At 53.8% G+C, this 20,993-nt stretch overlaps 1 protein-coding gene across 2 annotated transcripts in view; it reads right to left on the bottom strand.

Annotated features, from left to right (window-relative positions):
* Positions 1–20,993, bottom strand: part of MBTPS1 (membrane bound transcription factor peptidase, site 1) — a 61,331-nt gene that overhangs the window by 24,857 nt on the left and 15,481 nt on the right. For both annotated transcript variants that reach the window (XM_006941772.4, XR_006590645.1), the window contains exons 4-12: positions 19,068–19,259; positions 17,414–17,524; positions 16,912–17,021; positions 15,516–15,632; positions 14,980–15,047; positions 12,449–12,551; positions 10,756–10,907; positions 7,708–7,869; positions 3,638–3,782 (exon numbers count right to left, since the gene is read on the bottom strand). In XM_006941772.4, coding sequence (XP_006941834.1) covers positions 3,638–3,782; positions 7,708–7,869; positions 10,756–10,907; positions 12,449–12,551; positions 14,980–15,047; positions 15,516–15,632; positions 16,912–17,021; positions 17,414–17,524; positions 19,068–19,259 — 1,160 coding nt within the window. The remainder of the gene's footprint in view (positions 1–3,637; positions 3,783–7,707; positions 7,870–10,755; positions 10,908–12,448; positions 12,552–14,979; positions 15,048–15,515; positions 15,633–16,911; positions 17,022–17,413; positions 17,525–19,067; positions 19,260–20,993) is intronic.

Consider the following 20,993-nt stretch of genomic DNA (forward strand, 5'->3'; position numbering starts at 1 on the left):
AGATAAAATCGAGATTTTATCGGATCTCTGGAAAATCAAGTGTCTAATTTTTGAAACAATAAAAATCACAAAAAATGAAAACTCAACCATATCAAAGTGTGGAACTTGTACAAAACCAAAAATAAGTAAGTAAATAATACTACAACTTGTACTAAAAAAAAGACGGGGGGGAGGGGGGGCGCCTGGGTGGCTCAGTCGGTTAAGCGTCCAACTCCAGCTCAGGTCATGATCTCACGGTCCGTGAGTTCGAGCCCTGCGTTGGGCTCTGTGCGGTCAGTTCGGAGGATGGAGCCTGTTTCGGATTCTGTGTCTCCCTCTCTCTCTGCCCCTCCCCCCCACGCTCTGTCTCTATCAAAAAATGAATAAACGTTAAAAAAAAACTTTAAGAAATTTAAGAAAAAAAGAAAAAGACAGTAATCTGGGAGAAACTGTTGCATAAAACACATCCATGGCTAATTTCTCTAGGACAGAAAGACATTGTTCACACTGCCTGAGAAAACCTAAATTCCAGCAGAAAAAACCGGCCGCAGGAATGAAGAGTCAACTCACACAAGAGGTGATACAGGCAGCGGGCAAACCTGGAGAGAGTGAACTCCCAGGTAACTGAAATGCACGTTCGACAAGATACCCATTTGATCCTCTCGAGTTTTTTTTTTTTTAATGTTTTTTATTACATTTACTTTTTAGACAGTGCGAGCGAGAGAGCAGGGGAGGAGCAGAGAAAGAGGGAGACAGAATCCGAAGCAGGCTCCAAGCACAGAGCCCGACACGGGGCTCGAACCCACGAACAGTGAGATCTGAGGTGAGCTGAGCTGAAGTCGGACACTTAACCGACTGAGCCACCCAGGCGCCCCCTCATCCTTAGTTTTTAAGTTAAAAAAATGAACGATCTAGAAACAAACCAAAAACGCCCAATGGATGACTAAGCAAACATGGTCCATCCACGCGGGGGAGCATCATCCAGCTTTACAAAGGACGGAAGCACTGCTATGCGCTACCAGGGGACAAACCGTAAAGACACCACGGGCTGCGTGAAAGGCCAGACGCCCGGGCCCCCGTGTATATGGACTGTCCTCCACCGCTAAATGCGGAGAGACAGGAAGCGTGTTGGGAGGTGCCTGGGGCTGGGAGGAGGGAGAGTGGGGAATGACTGCTAACAAGGGTTTCCTTTTGGGATGATGAAAATGTTCTGGAATTATAGAACAGCGATGGCTGCAATTACTACTTGCAAATATACTGGAAACTAACTGAATCACTGGATTTAAAAGAGTGCATCTTGTAGTATGTGAATTCTATCTCGATTTTTAAAAACCTCATGGAATTAAAAAGAAAAAAAGGGCTGCACCGCCCGTGTGGGCAGTGGAGCCGGCGCCCTCTGGAGGCCGCTGGCAGCACTGCCCGCAGCAGTCTTAGCAGATGTAACTCTGGAAAGAATTCGCAGCATGTACCAACCGATGGCTACGATAACATCCAAACCCTCTGACTCGAATTCCAATCCAGGTAGTTTATGTTAAGAAAACAATTCAGAAGAAAAAGAAACCATAGAAGCAGAGATATTCGGTGGAATGTTTATAGCTGGAACCCCCTGTCTGAGCAGGGGGAACCTGTAAGCAAATTACGGACGGATACAGGCCACTTACAGCACAGCCATGGGGCTAACGCGACGCTAACCGGCCACAGTTGCTGCCTCCGTGCTTGCGGACAAATTTAACATCAAGAACTCATACTGTGGGGGTGCTTGGGGGTTCAGTCAGTTAAGCGTCGACTTTTGATTTCAGCTCAAGTCAGGATCTCACAGTTTGAGGGTTCGAGCCCCATGTTTGGCTCTGTGCTGACAGTGCAGAGCCTGCTTGGGATTCTCTCTCTGCCCTCCCCCCCCCTTGCTGGCACTCTCTTTCTCTCTCAAAATAAATAAATAAACAAACAAAAAATAATTCATATTGAGTGGGGCACTTCAGTGGCTCAGTCACTCTTGGTTTCGGCTCTGATCATGACCTGAGGTTCCTCCGGTCACGGGATTGAGCCCCACATCAGGCTTTGCGCTAAGCGTGGAGTCTGCTTGGGATTCTCTCTCCCTCTGCCGCTCTCCCCAACTCACTCTCTCTCTCTCAAACAAATAAATAAAAAAGAATTCATACTGTGAAGAAGGATGATAAGGAAATGGTTGGTAGATTTCTGAGATGTGACGACTTGGTTTCTTATGTTTTTTTTTTTTTTTAAGTTTATTTGTTCATTTTGAGAGAAACAGAGAGTGAGCAGGGGAAGGGCAGAGAGAGAGAGACAGAGAGAGACAGAGAGAGAGAGAGAGAGAGAGAGGATCCTAAGCAGGCTCTGCACTGTCAGCATGTAACCCCATGTGGGGCTTGAACTCCTGAGTCCATGAGATCATGACCAGAGCCGAAATCAAGAGTCAGGGGCTTTACCGACTAAGCCACCCAGGCACCCCTCATAATTTTTTTTTTTTAACGTTTATTTTTGAGAAAGAGAGAGAGAGACAGAGCATGAGCGGGGCAGGGGGAGAGAGAGAGGAGGACAGAATCTGAAGCAGGCTCCAGGCTCCGGGCGGTCAGCACAGAGCCTGATGTGGGGCTCGAACTCACGAACAGCGAGATCCTGACCCGAGCCTAGGTCAGACGCTTAACCAAATGACCCATCCAGGTGCTCCTGACAACTCTGTACCAAATCACATGGGAAGAAAGGCTTACTAAATTAGATCAGAGTTTGCTCAATGGAAATACTGGAACAATGCTGACGACAAGGACCCGAGTATGAATGGATTTCCCTGACTTGTGCTAGACTGTTTTGTCTTATAACGACAACTAAACCAAATTCATTCAACCTTTAACGTTCAGATTATATAAAGCTGCATTGTAAATGCCCATTTTTGTAGCTAATCATGATTATCTTGAAAAAGAAGAACAGATTGCTCCCTGAAGGCTAAAATAAAAGCGTTTTCGGTTAAAAAGGTAGTAAGTAAATTATGACTGAATAATTCTATGTAATACTACACAGCTGTTAGCCAGGTACCTTGGGGCTGTGCATAAGTTACATTTAACAATGTTTACAACATAATGAGAGCTGAAAAAAAGGGGGGGTGGCTTAAGTTCTATCTGCTGCACAGAGAACAAAAACACGTCCTTCAGGTAAGGGCTGGAAAAAAATGTTTTACAAACAGTGGCTATGCTCGTGTGCTGGGGCTGGGAGTGATTTTTGTGTTCTCTTTTCTCGTCCTTTTCTGTTATGATAATGTTTATGCAACAAATATGACACATTATAGGGACAAAATTCAAAAAAGGAACACACCTTTTCAACTCGGGGGCCCACTCACGCTCACTCAAGAATACGGTAATTACGGAGGGCCGCTAATTACGGGTGAGAAATTATAATGAAGAATCAAGTGCAGTCAGTCTATTCAGGAGCCAAATTCAAGAGGCCAAAGTCACAAAGCAGCAGACTGCTTCCATTACCTTATCCCGAGCTTATCTGTAAAGGACTCAGGAGAAAACAAACCACTGAGCCCAACACCCTGGCAGCCTGGATGGGCGCAGAGAACCTGTCCTCTAACGTCAGGAGAAAGGGACAAGGCACAAAGGCTGGGCCATATCAAAGTTCACCACAAGCGAGAGAGCAGCGTCACCTTGTCTACAATTCTTCCCGTGACGCCCATGCCGTTGAGGATGGTGACGTTGACGATGGTCGGCATCCCTCCATAGTAGATGGGCTGGGAGCAGTACGGCCACATGTAGGGACATTCAGTCAGATCTATGTAGCTGGGGCTCAGACTGAAACAAAGAACAAAGCGTCAGAGCAGGGCGCGTCACCAAAGGGCCGGGCTGGCACCAGGGAACCGGCTTTGCCACGCTCCCTGGGCCAAGAGGCCACCGGGCTGGGCTGCCCACACTGCTCATGCGCAGCCGGATGAGCGGGGAACACCTCTTTCCTTCCACCCTTCTAGAACTCTAGAGGCCGTGGCCGGCCAGACAATGAGTACGTGACCACCCGGTGAACACCTTGGACCCAGAGTCTCAAGTGACGGCCTCGCAAATCACTGGGGCAAAGACGGACTTTTTAACAAACAGAGCTCACAAACGGGTGGCCACGTGGCAAAAGATAAAGTTAGATCCGTATTTCACACCACGCACAAGAATAAACTGCACACGCACCCGAGAGTCTCCAGCACACAAAGGAAAGCAAACACACAGGAGAAGGCGTGGGTGGCATCCTCGTACGTTAGAGCAGAGAGAAGCTTTCTGTGGCTCCAATAACAAGAGCCTGACCGACGTGGCGACTGGAAAAACACACTGAACAGCAACAAACACTGCACACAAGTAGAAAGGCAACGACACACGGAGAGGAAGACCGCAGTCCAGCACTGACAAAGAGTCGGTAACTCTAGTTGTAAAGAACTCTTAGAAACGGAGGGAAAAAAACCCCAGAGAACAACGGGAAAAAGAAATGAACAGACAACTGACAAGAAAGGTGTGAATGTGGCCCCTCACCGTGAACGCAGCGTCCCCCTCACTCAGAATGGGAGGTACACACGTGAAAGCGGCCGTGAGCCCCTCTGCGCCCCCCGACTGGCCGGAAGGAGAGCGCGACAGGACATCCCGTGGCTGAGCTCTGGGTCACGTATGTGTGCTCCCGTGGGGCTGGGGCACAACCCTCCTACGGGGAGGACAGGACCTCACGATGCCACCCACACTTTCAACTGGGACCCAGCGATCCCACCTCCAGGAACTTTCCTGAAGACACACCTCCAACGAAACTAATCACACCGGCACAATAACATCCATCGCAACAGCTTATGATTACAAAATAGCCGAAGTAACGTAAATACCCACATAAGCACACGTACCATCTGTGCTCTGCAGCTGTAAAAAGAAGAAAGATGGACCGACACGGACTGATTTCCAAGTACTGCGACGTGAAAACAGCAAAGCGCAAAAAAAAAAAAAAAAAAACAAAAAACAAAAAAAAGCACTTGCAGTGATGCTCTTATTAATGTAAGAAAAGGGATGTAGGAACATAAATGTGTATCTGCTCGTTTGTGCAAAACGAAATACAAGAGGGACAAACCCCACACTAACGAGACTGTCACCCACAGTCAGGGTGGAGAGACTGGGGGGTGGGAGCAGGGACAGAAGGGGTGGGTGGGGCCCTTCGTGCACACCTCTGCCGGCAGAGCCAGTGTCAGGTCTCGCGTCCTGACACACAACTCGCTGAAATCAACCACGAGGGGCGGGGGTGGGGTGGGGGGGGGTGGTTCCCACAAAGAAACACAAACTAATGAACTCAACTGTATTAAAACTGAACAGCAAAGCGCCACTGACGGGCAGAAGGAAGGATCCCAAGGAACCCTGGGGCACAGCAGGACCATAAGCTGGGAAGCCACAGGTGAGGACTAGACACAAGTCCTGCACTCGAGTCAGGACATCTGTCTTTCACACAGGGAGGGGGCAGCAATTCTCAAACTACCCGGGATGGATTCTGAGGACTGGGCAAATAGGTAAACTTTCCTTGGGTGACGTGGCGGAGAAAGTCATTCCACGTAGGGGGAGGGAAGCCTGGGAAGAGAACCGTGGACAGACGCAGACGGCGTGCGGACGGCCGTGCGCTGAAAGGGCCTAGGAGCCACCACGGCCACAGGGGCCGGGAACGCACCGCTGCCGGGCCCTGCTTCCGAGCGCGCCCTCCCATCGAAGGGCCAGGGCCGCGTGGAGCGAGAACGAACACGAAGCCTTGGGGCTGGAAGCGTGTGACCATCCCGTGCTGCCAAAAAGTGACAAAGCGCTCAAACGAGGGAGACACGCTGCAAAGGCACAGCAGCCAGCTACAAGGGGCCTCCGGAGCCAAATCCGGGACATGTGAGCAGCAAGATCAACAATGACTAACACACCGTAATCCAGAGAGTAAACTAAATATCCAAGGGCCCACACGGATATAAATAACTGAGTAAGTAAGTAAAGGAGAGAAAAGGGACAGCTTTTCTTCAGAGGAGAATTCCGACGGACGAACATGGAAGGAATGAGAAAAACAGAAAATCACCATGAGGCGGTCTCTACAGCAAGACCGCTACAGGCGAGAACCAGCCACGGATGCGAGAACGCGTGAGTCGAAGGACATTAGAAACGAGATCATCTCAAAGTGCGTCCGCATGAGACACTCAGCAGTCACAGAGGCACAGGCGGTGACCCAGCGGAGAAGCCTGGCAGGGGTCACCAACGGGGGCCACCGGCCCTCGCTGCTCATGTGCCGCAGGAGCACGGCCGACGGACCCTCGGCCGCTCCCCGCCAGGGCTGAACACAGGGGCACCGGAGCGGGTGCGTCCCGTGGGGCACAGGCTCCTCCACCAGGCCGCTCTGCTTCAAGAGCTCCCCGCCGGCAGACGCACGCTCGCACCTGTGCTGCACAGCGCTCGGACTCCTCCTGTCCCCTCCCCGCAGCCGATCTCCTGGACATCACCCCCCGCCCCCACCCTGGCGACTGCCTCCATCCCACGATGCCAACGGACACCACCAGCGATGACAGGAACGGGAACCGAGGAAGCATCCCCACGGGAGACCGGGGAGACGGCCCGCCAAACACACCGCGGGACAGTGGCCGATCCTGCACCCGGAACAGGACCGCGGTGCACAGTGGGGAAAACCTGAGCACAGTCTGGAGATCAGTGCATGGTCTCAGGGCAACATTCATCTCCAGGCTTTGAGGCCTGCACCACGTCACGTCAGATGCAGTCCTCGCGCACTATTTGTGAAACTGTGTTGTGCATCTAACAGCTTCAAAAGAAGATTTCAAAATTAAAAGCAAAAAACAACTCTGACCAAAAACACGTAACCTCAAACTAATCGTGAGAAAGCATCAGACAAACTTCCGAGAGGCAGGCTGCCTACAAAGGAGTAACCAGCGCTCCCCAAGGCGTCAGAGTCACGAGTGACAGCAAAGGACAGAGAGCCAAGGCTGGAGGAGGCCGGGCAGGCCAGGCAACGAGCACAGGCCTGGACGCTGGCCGAACGGACATGGAGCACCGGGGCCCGGTCGCCTGGGGGCCAAGTCCGTGGGTCCCTCACAGCACAGGGCTCTTCGCTGGCTTTAACGGGCCAAGTACCGTCAGCGAAGGTGCTGGCGTCGGGGGGGGGGCCAGGTAAAGGGTACGTGGCAAACACTTTACCAGTTTCACAAATTTCTGCAAACCTAAGATTATTTCAAAAGAGCGCTTGAGAAGTAAAAAGAAGAGGGGCGCCTGGGTGGCTCAGTCGGTTAAGCATCTGACTTCGGCTCAGGTCATGATCTCGCGGTTTGTGGGTTCTAGCCCCGAGCTAGGCTCCACGCTGACAGCTCGGAGCCCGGAGCCTGCTTCACATTCTGTCTCCCTCTCTCTCTCTGCCCTTCCCCCACTCGTGCTCTCTCTTAAAAATAAAATAAACATTAAAAAATATAAAAAAATAAAACAAAAAGAAGTTGGCAAATCAGTACTTTAAACCATCTGCGTTATCAGTAACAGAACGTGAGGACGTGGAAGGCGGTCCAAGCGCGGCCGGGCAGCCCCCTTGCGGAAGCAGCAGCGTGAAGCCCCCCCACCACCCGAGGGTCCCATGTCATGTGACCAGTGATCGGTTCCCGGTCTGAGGCTGATATCCCGTGCGGAGGGAGAAGCACCCGCAGAGCCCGGGGAAGAGGAAAGGCCTGACTAAAGGAGGCACACCGACCTTGCCTGCGGTTTGTAGCTGTTGAGAATCTGATAGGCTCTGAGCAGATCCAGCTTGCCGTGGCCTTGCTCGAACATGTTGACACCTGGAAGCCTCCGGGCGGACGCGATGAGGGCCTGCTTCATGCTGGCCGGGTTCACGAGCTCTCGCTTCTGGACCGTGCTGGAGGAAAGATCACGCGTTTGCTCACGCTCGCTCAGGAGGAGGAGGGACATGGGACTACCCCTGATGTGTGTTCACGCCAACACGTGGCCTCGGATCTCGTGCTGCCTGCGACGGGAGCTTCTGTGGGGAGGCTCGGGCAGGACGAGCCGGAGAACACGTGCTCGTTTCTGCGCCTGTCTCAGGACTGACTACTTCTTAGCCTCCCACACGGCTTTATCCTAAACTTATCAGGGACGCGCATGTTCCCCATGACTCAACTGAACAGACCTCAGAGGGTGTCGTTACAGGAGGCACGAACAGGTAAGAGTTACCGGCTCCCCCGGGGAAGGGAGGCCTGCTGGTAAAAGGAAGGAGACAAGCTGGGGCGTCCCCTGGTGGCAGAAGGAAAGGAAAACACACGGGTCCCCGAGAGCAGTCTGCAGCACGCGGCCGGGGTCCGGCACCTGAGGAGGCCAACGGCCCCGGCCCACCTTTGTCGTTCTGGAGGCCCGTGTGCGAGACACGACAGGTGGACGAGGCCCGACAAAACCGGCCACACCTGAGGCCGGCCCGAGCCCTGCGTCATCAGAACGCACCCGGACAAAAGAACGCACGGCTCGACCTGGCCAGGAACTTAGTAACACACGGGCATCAACGATCAGGACATTAACACGCTCATTTTTGTATGTCTGCGTGTCATACGTACAAGTAAATTTTAACTCCCAAGTACAAAGGAAAACAGACTTTCCTCAGTTTGTGAATATCTTTCTACGATGGTGGCCGGTCTTGGAAGTGTGGGTGGAATTTGATAGCCCTGGATGGAAAATCTGAGGTGAGCAGAGAAAGAGGAGGTGAGATGGGATGGACTCTTTTCCTTTTTCAGGTTTATTTATTTTTGAGACAGAGCGCAAGCAGGAGAGGGGCAGAGAGAGGGAGACACAGAGTCTGAAGCAGGCTCCGGGCCCTGAGCCGTCAGCCCAGAGCCTGACGCAGGGCTCGAGCCCATGAACCATGAGATCGTGACCTGAGCCGAAGTCGGACGCTTAACCGACCGAGCCCCCCAGGTGCCCAGGGTGGACCCTCAATGAGAGAACAAAGGGCTGCTAGAAGTTCAGGAGCCGTCACAAGCCCCCACCCCGGCGTGAACAGGCCAGACCAACAGCCAGGTCCTGCTTCCTCAGGAGCGCTGCGTGGCTGGAGGCGAGCTGACAGGCCCCAGGCACGTTTCTGAGCTCCCACAAGTGGCACTTTTATCTGCCGCAGGGGCAGAAGGAAAGCAAAAGGCGTCCCTGATGCTGGAAGCAGCTGTCTTTAGGGAAGCTGCTAGAAACAGAAGCCTCGTCCCCCACCTCCCCGCCTGCCTCACGGGGAGGGGTGTGCCACGTTCAGCAGTGCGGCCGAGACCTCAGCCCCGGCCGCAGTCACAGCTGGCGGGGACGGAGCCAGGGTCTCTGTTCCCATAAGCACCAGGGTGGCCAGGAGGAGCCCTAGAGACACGCTCCCCTCCGCTGAGCGTGCAAGCCCGAGCGCACCTGGTACCCACAGTCCACCCGCCTTCCCCTCCTCCTTTCTGCATGCGACGAGGGTGAAGGAAACAGCTGGGAAAAAAAGGGGTTTCTGGCACGCGTATGGTTATTCCCCAGAGACCACTCTGGCCAGGGTCAGCGTTTTCAGGAATCTGGCCCTGACCCCTAAGGAGAGGATGGGAAAAGGAGAACGGAGTTGGAAATCTACCTTTATCAAAGATGACTAATTAAAACACAAAAACATCCCAGGCATTAGAAGCTAAACTCAACAGTAACTTTTTAAAGAGGATTTTAAACATAAAAACGTTTACTACCATTTCCTCGTTTTACTTTAATTTTAAACACAGAATATAGTAACTTTCAAATATACGGTTTCCCATTACCACAATACAGTAGCTCAGCTAAAGCCTCATCTAAGTAGAGAGTGATCTGAGGGGAAAATACAAAATATATTCTAGCTCCAAAGACATCTCTTTGTAGCTTTGAGAACAAGGAACACAGCCCATCTGAGTCAAAGCACGTGAGTGTCAATTCTGGTCAACGGTCTTTAAGAAAGTCTTCCAATTTCAATATGTGCAAAATCAAGGAACAAACACTAAGCTCTAATCCAGCGATGAGGGATTCAATGAGACAGAGAATAAATAAATTACATAAACTGTCAGTCCCACCGCCTGATGAGCCAGCTCCTTAGCTAACAGAGGACGTTAAAAAGGGATCCTCAAGGAAACGAGGAACGTGGCAGGAAAGTATCTGTTTGTTCCCTGCCTGATATACACTCGTTCTGATATAACAACTACAACTGTGGCACAAATTCAGTCCGTTACAAACAAAATAAAAGGAAGCCCAGGGTACATGGGGAATCCCAGATCTTCCTCCATAGTGCCGTGAACCTAAAACCACTCTTAAAACACAAGTCTTTAACAAAACGAACCAGAACAGGGGCGCCTGGGTAGCTTAGTCGGTTAAGCATCCAGCTCTTGATTTCAGCTCAGGTCACGATCTCAAGTCTTCACGGGTTCGAGCCCCGCATCAGGCTCTGCGCACTGACTGCGTGGAGCCCGCGTGGATTCTCCCTCCCTCCCTCCCTTTCTCTGCCCCTCCCCTGCTTGCGCTCTTAAAAATAATAAACAGAAACGAGCCAGAACAAAAACAGACACAAACGCAGTAGCAGGCACTGTCCCCTCACACACTGCCTCACGATCACACTTCACACGCCTGTCACCTCTGCCACGAGTCCCCTACACGGAACAGGGTGGACATGGGGAGAGGCGCAGCAAGGTTCGCGGGGTGCTCCCGACCCTCAAACCCAAGCTGGTGACGAGCGCGACTCCGCTCGTGGTCGGCCAGTATCACGTTCTCTCTGCTGGGCGCCACTCACCTCACCAATAAGGTGACCGCCCCGGCGACCACCGGAGAGGCCACGCTGGTCCCCGACAGGGCTCGGCAGCCCCCCTTCACACCGGATCCCCTCACTCCGGCACCGTAGGTGACAATATCGGGCTTCACACGGCCGTAGCCTCCTGGGAGTTCCTACAAACGAAAGCAGTTGGTCTATACCACTGGCACGCGGCTGCACGCGGTTCCGAGGGGACAGAGCCAGACCAGAGACAGGACTGATTCCCAAGCAGCGCGACCTTACTAGCACGCTGGCTCTGGTCCAGAATTCACTGCGATAGAAAAAAATCAGCCGAAAGGACAACGTAGAAAATAATTTTTGGCACGTTTTATAGTAACCGGTACAAAAGGGTCAGGTCATAAAACAATTAAAAGCGATTATTTCAAATTCTGCAAGGCCAGAAACTGGAAATTGCTCTATCTCTAAACTAAAAATTAGAGACACGTTAAAAAGATCAGGAAATTAAAATCAAAAATTAAAAAAGGAAACTGTTTCTTTACAGGGAATAATACTGAAGACTTCAGTTGCGATTTCAGAGGGGAAATCCACATGTAACTGCAGGAGTAACTCAAGGTTTTAACTGAGTACTCTTGGGGCGCCCGGGAGCTCAGTGGGTCAAGCGTCCGACTCTTGATTTTGGCTCAGGTCACGATCTCGCGGTTCGTGAGTTCGAGCCCCGTATTGGGCTCTGCGCTGACAGTGCGGAGCCTGCTTGGGATTCTCTCTCTCTCCCATCTCTCTCTGTCCCTACGCCACTTGCTCTCTCTCTCAAAATAGACTTAAAAAGTGTTTAAAAAAAAAAGATTTTAACGGAGTACTCTCTTGAATTTCCTGGAAATGGAGGCAAAACGTGAATTACAACAGGATCTTACATTGTGTAAGAAAGAAACACAGCAAGTTGAAGTGAAAAATCTTTCCTGGCACTCCAACACAAATCGACACTGGACCCGTATCCATGTGGGGCACTGAGCAAAGGTGCCTTCAAGGGCAGCTCTGCAGACCCGTCAGGAACAACGCTCACAACGCCACTACAAAACAAGGCCTGGGGAAAGGCCAAAGACGTGGCCCATGATTCACAGCCCCGGGAGAGGCCGGGAGGAGGACCCAAGTGCTGCAGCTAACTTCACATCCAACCCTGTTCCGGGGGGCTGTGTTGGGGGGGGGGGGGGGTAAAGCAGGACGATTCAGAGGCACAGTTAAACCCCAAGTAGCTGAAGTAATGAACTTTCTGGAGTTACTTCTATTTTTCCAGCTAAATATAATGATTTCCAAGGCAGCAGAGCTGATAAGCTGCTCTCACTGGCTTCTCCTGCTTCCTGACACCAGAAAAACCATGCCACCCGGCACGGAGGACTGCTCACCTTTCCCCCAGGTAGGACGGGGGGGGGGGTGGGGGGGGGGGGGTGAATCCGACCAACCTAAAAGTGAGTTACTCAGAGGTCAGTTACAAAGAAGCGGCCGCAGAAGCACCGCTCGGAACCAGCCCCTGCCTAGCAAGTCACCACGAAGCGGCAGACGACAGAGGGGCCAGACCTCTTGTGGGCAGGCACCCACACCTCGGCCTCCTCCCCAGCGGCTTTCTGTGCGCGCACCTACGCGCACACCCACGCACACACCCAGGGCTCGAACACAGACGGTTCTGTGTGCCACATCCCACTGGTGAAGACAAGCCTACCCAGGTCGTCATTCCCCTTGAAGAGAAGCGGGCGATGTTGTCCTCAAAGTCAATGCCGCCCACTCCAATCACGTCCATTTGGTCAGCAGGGTTATTCAGAGTGCTACAACGAGGCACAAAAACACAAGGGAAGAGAGGTAATTTAAAAAATGCTTTTCTTAAGTTTATTTATTTTTGACAGAGACAGAGCACGAGCATGAGCAGGGAGAGGGGCAGAGAGAGAGGGAGACACAGAATCCAAAGCAGGCTCCAGGCTCCGAGCTGTCCGCACAGAGCCCGACGCAGAGCTCAAACTCACGAACTGTGAGATCACGACCTGGGCCAAAGTCGGACACTTAAACGACTGAGCCCCCCAGGTGCCCCGAGAGGTAATTTCAAATGAGTCGTTCAGGTAAGGACCAATACTCCCAGAAATACCCGAGACGGCGTTAGGTTCTCCTGAGGCTCCTCACGGCTGTCCAAAGGCCACGCTCTCTGCCACCTGTGTGCTGGGCCGAGGCCATCATCTCGTACACGGAGCACCTTCTCTCTCTTTCCCTCCGTCTCAACCTATCAATCACCCTGCGGCCCAAGACGCACTTGGCCCTCGGGCTTCTGCAATCTGAGGAACCCTTCCTCTGACCAGCACGAGACTTCACGCGATCATGACCAGCATCCACTCACACGTTCTCATCTCACTTTCAAACTTTCCCCGGGTGTGCGTCCCGTCCCCACCAGATCCCACACTTCTCTGCCACCTTCAGGAAGTCACGGTTCTCAACTGATCACCTGCACGGTGCTTCCCTTCCTCCCAGGGAACCCGGGAACGACCCCCTAGGCCCTCGTCCTGAGCCCCTCACGTGCCAGACAAGGTGCAGAAGAAAACCACCTAGTTCTCCTTAATACCTCAAGTGCACAGATCTGCAAAGAAATCAGAGTGAAACAAATCACAGCAACACGACGTAAGTCAAGATGAGGCCGAAGTGCTTGAAAACCACAAAGAAAAGCGTGGACATGATTAGGCGACGACAACCCCCTGCAGGTTCCTGAATAAGAAAACTGCTAGAATCCATCCGACGAGCAGGAACCGACACCGAGGAAGAAGAAGGAAGGTACCGCTCCCGGGGGCTCCGGGTTCACAGTGCCCTCCGTTGGAGGCCGTCCTCCCGAGCACGGTGGCCTCGGGCCTCCGTGACGGGCAGCGAGGCTGAGGCCCAGGGACGGGAGGCCCCCACGGCCTGTGCTGTCCCACAGCATGACCCCACATCGCCCCGGTGGGACACAGGCTGGATTCTGGGGGGGGGGGGGGGGGGGGGGGGGCAGAAACGGGAAAGGCGGCCAAAGGGAAACACGTGAAACGGGGAAACGAGAAAACCGGAGGCGATGACCCGGTACCGACGCTCCTCGTGGTGGAGCCGCGGCTCGGGGATGCTGACGCCCGTCACCCTGCGGGTCACACACGGCACAGACGCCCGGCAGCACAGCCGCTCCAGAACCCTGGGCCCCCGCACAAGAAGATGGCATCACTAACAACTACCGGGCCGGGACCCTGCCACCCACAGGCAGTTTCTGACCTGGACAAACGTCAACCTCACACGGTGCGGCCTGACCCTGCGCCCGGACCCTCTGTGTAAGTCCGTCAGCCCTCACGGCCCGGCACGCGCGCCCAGGGATGTCGCCGCACGACGCGGCGAGTGACTTGGGGCCGCCGCGCACACGTCCTCCCCCCTTACTGGGACTGCGGAGCGGGGGAGGCGGCCTCTGCCTTTCCTCCTCCTCCTCGGTAGTTACCTCACGCCCTCCGCACGGCACCGAACCGCGCACATCCCGGGAACCCGACCAGGAGGAAGACGCGTCCCGCTGCAGAAGCGTGTCGGCGCCAGAGACGACTTAGGCACATCACGCGGAATACAAACCGGAGCCGCGGGGGAGAGCCAACAGCGGTCCCTGAACAGACACGGGCGTACTGCCTACGACCCCCCGGCCGACGTCTCGCCTCCCACGCCGCTTCAGCTCACCGTGACGACCCGGCACAAGCGGTCCCCTCTGCTCCCCTCCGACCGGCCCCGTGTGTCAACCCTCAGAGGCCATCGGGTGTGTCACGCCACCCGCACTTTCATCTCCGTCCGCCCTGCTGCGTCTGAACCCCGTCTTTCCTAAGAAGGCACCCGTCCCGTTTACCGCCTCACCCCCGGGCCTCGCACAGAGCGGGCCTCGCTAAATACTGCAGAATCCACTCCTTTCTAGCAGCTTTACTTTTCTGGGTGTTTTGGTTTGTTTTTTTTAAGTAGAACAGAAACTGCAGGCCTCCAAACTGATCACGGCAAAATAATGAAAATAAACAGACAAACAAACAGAAACAAGACGGGCCTGAGCTGACCAGTGAGGCAGTGGGTGGTGGGCACCTGGTTCGTCGCACGGTCTGGCTGGTCGTGAGCGGAACGTTCCCACGATACAGAGCTTCAGACAGACGGACACAGAATCAGACCACAGATCTACAGTTATTTGAGGGGGAAAGGCACCTCCAACTCATCCCTGTGAGGAATACTTACCCGTATAGAGGCCCATCGTTGCCAATAGCAGAAACCATGATTACGTTGTTAGCCGTTAATTCCCACACCTACGGGACGAGCAAACATTTAATTATGAAAACATACCGCTCTCAAACAATCAACACAGAACTATCCAAAAATACCTACGACTCCTAAAAATAATCCTCGAAAAAGAAGGGTGCCCTCGAACACGTAACACTAGACCCTCGCAGGCATGGATGTTTGCCAACTGGCGTTTTCGCGGTGCTGAGAAAACGGGCCTCATCACGGACCTGAGAAAACGTGTCCATCGCGGGCCTCACGATGGACACGGAGGAGCCCGCTCTCCGCGCAGGTGCAGAAAGGCGCTGTTCGGAGCAGAAACCAACACGGCACAACGTGCGGCCTCCAACACAAGTCCCCGAAGCTCGCGCCACCGCCCATCGTCCTCACTAGGCAATTGCCTCGCGGGTGAGGGGCCGCCAGCACAGCAGGGACGAAGCGCTCAGAGCAGAAGCCATCAGGAGCACGGTCCTTTGTGCGGGGACACGACCCACCTTGTCGACGAAGGGATGGTCCATGAAGTCGGGGCCGCCGATGCTGAGGTTCAGCACATCCACCTTCTTCAGGATGGCGTAGTTGAAGGCGTCCAGGAACCAGGAGGTGTAGGATACCTAGTTCAACGGCCAAATACGACTTTAGGGGCCTCAGGGAGCCTCCAGGTGCCACAAGAGGGTTTTGTTGCCAAGGGCAGAGTACAGCCTCTGAAGCAGCGTGACGCGTTAACTTCGATTCCAGAAATAAAAACCGAGAACAAACAGTGCTCCGAAATATAAACTCTGGCACCTGGAAATTCTTAGTCCCTGCAGCTGGACTCGAGGGAGAGCCGCGTCCTGAGGGTGGCTTGTCTCTCCGGGTTGAACGTCCAGCTCCTCAGCTTAACGTACACCTGCCGGGGTGAACCCCCAAGCCTGTAACTGCCCCTCCTTCAGAGGATTTATCCTAAGACACTTCCCTTTGAGAGTTTCTACGTAGGTTAACGTATTTGTCTAGGTTCTTTATTCCTCAACAGACTGAAGGGCAAACCTCATAAAAAAGTTATTTCATAAAATTATTTCTCTGATGTTCCATTTCCTGGCAGAGTCAAATGGCTTTCTGTATCACCGTTCAGATGTTTTTATAAAATACTAAATTAAACTTCTAGTACAAAAGGGGTTTAAGTATTTGTTTAAGAATTTAAGATTTCTGTTTCTTAAAGGCTTTTAAAAACAAAACGTGTTTACGTTTGCTTGTACAGGCAAAAAAAAATTACAGGAAGAGGCGATACATGAAACGGAGAAACTGTCACGGGGGAGACGTGAGGTGTAAGGGAAACCCCCCGCGGGCCGGGAAAAGGTTGGGGGGATTTTCCCCGTGTTGCCTTCAGATATTTTTGAGCTATTTACCATGTACGCAAAAATAAAATCTGAAAAGTAAGTAAACACGAAGACCCTCCCCCATTCTATAAATATTTAGGAGGCGAGGAAGCGGGGTCGGGAAGCACACCGCCCAGCGTGACACCAGGGGCCGTGGTATGGGGCCGGCCCTCGAGCCCGTCACCACACAGCAGGGGTGGCAAACACCAACGTGCCCTTCTTCTCTCATCTAGGAAGCACAACGTGCCCACGGACATGGGGGCCCAGGGGCCCAGGAAGGAATGAGACGGGGACGAACCACCACGGCCCTCGGAATGGGGTCTTCAGGGTTCGCGGGAGGCCGACGGAGGCGTGGTGGCAGAAGGGCGAAGCCACAAGGAAGGGGCAGTGGTGGGACGGCAGGGCCCGTGGGAGACACGGGAAGGGGCTCGGCATCGAGGCGGCTGCTGCTTCTAAATCAGCGTGTGTCCTCCCATGTTTTACTTTCCACGTTTCAGTATCAGCTCCTCAAATTTTGGGAGTCCTCGGAAACACCTACCTGGTTATTGGTAAAGACCCTGAAAATATGAAGTTCTGCATCCGGAGCAAAGCCTTGGCATTCCCGCATGCTGGCTATCACACCTGCCACAAACGTGCCGTGGCCCAGCCCTGGAGACCAAGAGGAGAACGGTCGTAAAACACAGCTGATCGCACGCGCTGAGATACAACATCTCGAGCCGCCGATTCAAACGGGCTCTCTTCCCCCGAGCCCTGGACCGACCGAGCCACGCCGCAGCCGCCTCGATTCTGGGCACCCCGCCCCCTCCCAGACGGGCGGGAAGTGCTCCTCCGCCAGACAGCCCTCGCTGCTCACACTCTACCCCCCCGACAGCCCGGGATGGTGAGACGTTTCTGCCCAAAGGCACACGAGCTTGGGTTTGTCTCAGTGACCGCTGCACCGGCTGTGGGATCAGCACACGGAAAACCGTACTCTTAACCCATAAAACCGGGGGCAGGAGCGAGGGACAAAGACCGGGTCACGCCACGGCATCGCCACCCACCGTCGTCCAGTGTTCGTTCGTTGGTCCAGTTGGTTCTCTCCTTCACGTTTTTGAAGTGGGGGTGCTTCTCGCTCAGCCCAGTGTCAAAAACAGCAACCCTCACGTTAGCGCCTGATTCCAAAACACAAGCAAGCGTGATCGTGTTTGGACAAATCATCTTTTTGGATTCTGTCCATAAAATCTACTCCTCCTGGGGACTCAGAGAGAATGACCTGTCACAGAGGCCCAGAGCCCGCCCTGCGCGAGTCAGGTCAGGCGCTCCAGGGAAACCGGTTGAGCCAAGACGAGGAAAAGGGGATGCTGGGGGGAGGGGGGAGGGGGGGTACCATTCACCTGCGGCTAACAAGACTTGAGGTTCTCGGGGCGTGTCTGGGGACACCCCTCAACTGTCTCCCGGGCTCCGTCCTCCACAAAGGAGTGGTTTCCCCCAGGTCTCCACGCCCTCATCTCCTCAGAGAGGCCACGGAGAGCGAAGGCAACCAACAGGGAACACACGCTCAGGAGAGGGGACACTACTCCCAGGCCTTCACGGACGCTGCTCGCTAATGACCTCTGACACGGGGGCTGCCGGAGGCAAGCGGGGACGATCACATTTTAAGGAAAAGCACTATACTGTGCACTTGGCTATACTTCGGACACGGGCCAAAAGCTGTGGGCACGGATGTTGAGACGGATACTGCCAGATGAAGAAACTCTAGAGACTAAGTAACAAATATACGACCTTCGTGGTATTTAATAGCTAAGGGGGGCGCCTGGGTGGCGCAGTCGGTTAAGCGTCCGACTTCAGCCAGGTCACGATCTCGCGGTCCGTGAGTTCGAGCCCCGCGTCAGGCTCTGGGCTGATGGCTCAGAGCCTGGAGCCTGTTTCCGATTCTGTGTCTCCCTCTCTCTCTGCCCCACCCCCGTTCATGCTCTGTCTCTCTCTGTCCCAAAAATAAATAAACGTTGAAAAAAAAAATTTTTTTTTTTAAATAAAAAAAATAATAGCTAAGAGACGTCAGGAAGGTGGGGTCTTTCCGGTGTGAGAGCTGCATTTACGTATGGGCATTACGTGGAGCAATCCATCACACGGAGATAACCGACACCTACTGCTTACGTCTGAATGGTGCACACGTTATCTCAAAAACCACTTGGCTTAGGGGGACAGAAAATGCTCTTCTGATTAGAGAGAATCTGTTCTGGGAAGAATTCTCATCCTAAAAGGAGAAAACCACGAGGCGACGCTCACTTAATAAAAGGTCAGTCCACCAGGCGTGAGCGTCTAAGTGGCTAGGATATTCTGCGGGGCGGGAGCTGAGGAAATCAAGGGAGACATAAGGGTCTCCAAGGCTGGGGGGACACGGGGAAGGACCCCGAGACCGGCATGACAGATGGGGGCTGGAGAAACTTCTGTCTGGGTCAGGGGACGAGCCCCACAGTAGTCAGGAGAGGAGTTTTCTGCCGTGATCCATCAGTGAGGAAAAGCCGCACTGGTTGGGAGTTTTCGTTCCCAGGAGGTGGTCCCCAGTGCCATACGCAGCCTGTACCCCGTGGAGCAGACGGTACAGAAACGATACAGGAAAGACGGACAGAGCGGCCACAGAGACAGACGCCCGCGCGGCAGAGGGCAGAGGGGGCAGCGGCGGGGGGCGGGCGCGGGGACGGAGGCACCCACCTGTGTAGCCCATCTGCCACAGCACGTCCGCCTGCAGGGTCTGGGCCACCTGGCGCGGGATGGCCCTCAGCAGCCGCCGGCTCGAATGCCTTCCCGTGGCGTGCCAGAACCCGGAGCCCAGGGACAGGCTGGCTCTGCGCAGGGGCCGGGACGACTGCCACTTGCGGCTCCACCGGGTCTCGTTACAGGGCGCTGCGGGGTCGGCGAGAGCCAAGGGGACAGGGGTCAGAAAAGGAGCCGCTCGGCAGCGACCCGGCAGCCAGGAGGGAAAGAGGACGACCGGCCCTGGACGGCCCGGGCGGCGGAGGGGCGGTCTCTCCCTGCGGCTGCACCGACGGGACGTCGGTCCGCGATCCTTATTCTCCCCCAACAGTCCTCTGCCCGAGATTTTCTAACTGACGGAAGGCACAGCGGGGCCGATAAAATAACGTTTAAAGAAATAAAAGTCCATCGCGACTAAAACTGGAAAAATAAGATTTGCCTGATTTTTCCTCAGCAACTGGTTCTCATTGAACCAGAAGGTTTAAAACAAACAAACAGACAAACAAAAAAAAAAAAAAAAACCAAGAAAATGGCCACTGACCACCGACCACTGGTGACGGGTCCCAGCACTGGGCTTCTGGGACAACAACAGACACGCGAGCCCATCAGGCCGGTCTCTGGTCAAACATCAGTAGGACCTTTTCCCAAGTGTATACTGCTCCCGCCCCTCAATGTGCCAACCAGAGTGTCCCCAGTGTCCCCTTTCAAACAGCAAAACCAGAAAGGAGTCGGGGGGTTTCTGAGGACGATGAGCTGAGTCGTATCTGGATTTTGCCGGTGGACAGCCGGCTGCACACTTACCAACGCCTGCCAACCTGTGCGCTGAAAACCATGAATTTCACTATCTGTAAATACCTTACTTTGTTGAAGATGGAAGAAAAAAGCAAAAGAAACACCACGAAAGCCATCCTTACCTTTCAGGACCCCGGTACCATGAAGAAAAATTGCATCTCGAATCAGTTTTCAGAAGAGCACATCCAAACTACCACTGAAGTTTTTGTGTTTTTTTCAAACATTTAAGAGAGAGAGAGAACGGGGGAGGAGCAGAGAGAAAGGGAGAGAGAGAATCCCAAGCAGGCTCTGCGCTGTCAGCACAGAGCCCAACGTGGGACACGAGCCCACCAACTGTGAGATGATGACCTGGGCTGGAATCGAGTTGGGACGCTTAACCGACAGAGCCACCCAGGCGTCCCTCAAGTTCTGTCTCTATAGCAAACGACTCCTTCTTATTCCTGTCTCATCAGGCTCCCCCATGAAAGTGCAGGGAGCCAGAAAAACATATAATCCTGTCAATCCCATTAAGTAATTCTTTGCACAGAGCAACTGAAATTATTCCGCACTCGACGCGCCACGGTGACTCTGCTCTCGGAGCCCACAGCGTGGGGCCACACCGGGGGTGCCGACGGCAGAGCGGTGCCGTCTACCCGACGCAGACCAGACCCCACCTTGGCAATGAGCTCGGCTCCGGGCTTCCCTGTGGAAGAGCAATTTATTAGGAGAACCGGACAGTACTGGAAGGAAAGCAGTTAAAAGGGTGAGTGCACTTGAACCCGCATCACTGCAGGGACCGCTGACGGATCTGGGGAGGGGAATCTGCCAAGGGCAGCCCCGTGGACCCTTCGCAGTATAAGCACTGCCGTGTGGGAAACAGGATAACTCTGTCTTACAGCCAGGGACAGAGCCAGGGATGGGATCCAGGGTGGGACACGTTCCAGCCAAAATAAAGCGGAGCCTCTGAACAACAGAGCCAGAGAAATACGCAGCATTTCATGTCTATTTACATCCTGCACATGCTGCTAAGCTCTCACACGTGCACGATTTTCCTTCATTTCCGTGAGAACCCTAGGAGACAGGGGGCCTTTCTTCCGTCTGCTGGACGAGAAG

Source organism: Felis catus, chromosome E2, assembly GCF_018350175.1.
Source record: "Felis catus isolate Fca126 chromosome E2, F.catus_Fca126_mat1.0, whole genome shotgun sequence".
In the NCBI taxonomy this organism is placed as follows: Eukaryota; Metazoa; Chordata; class Mammalia; order Carnivora; family Felidae; genus Felis; species Felis catus.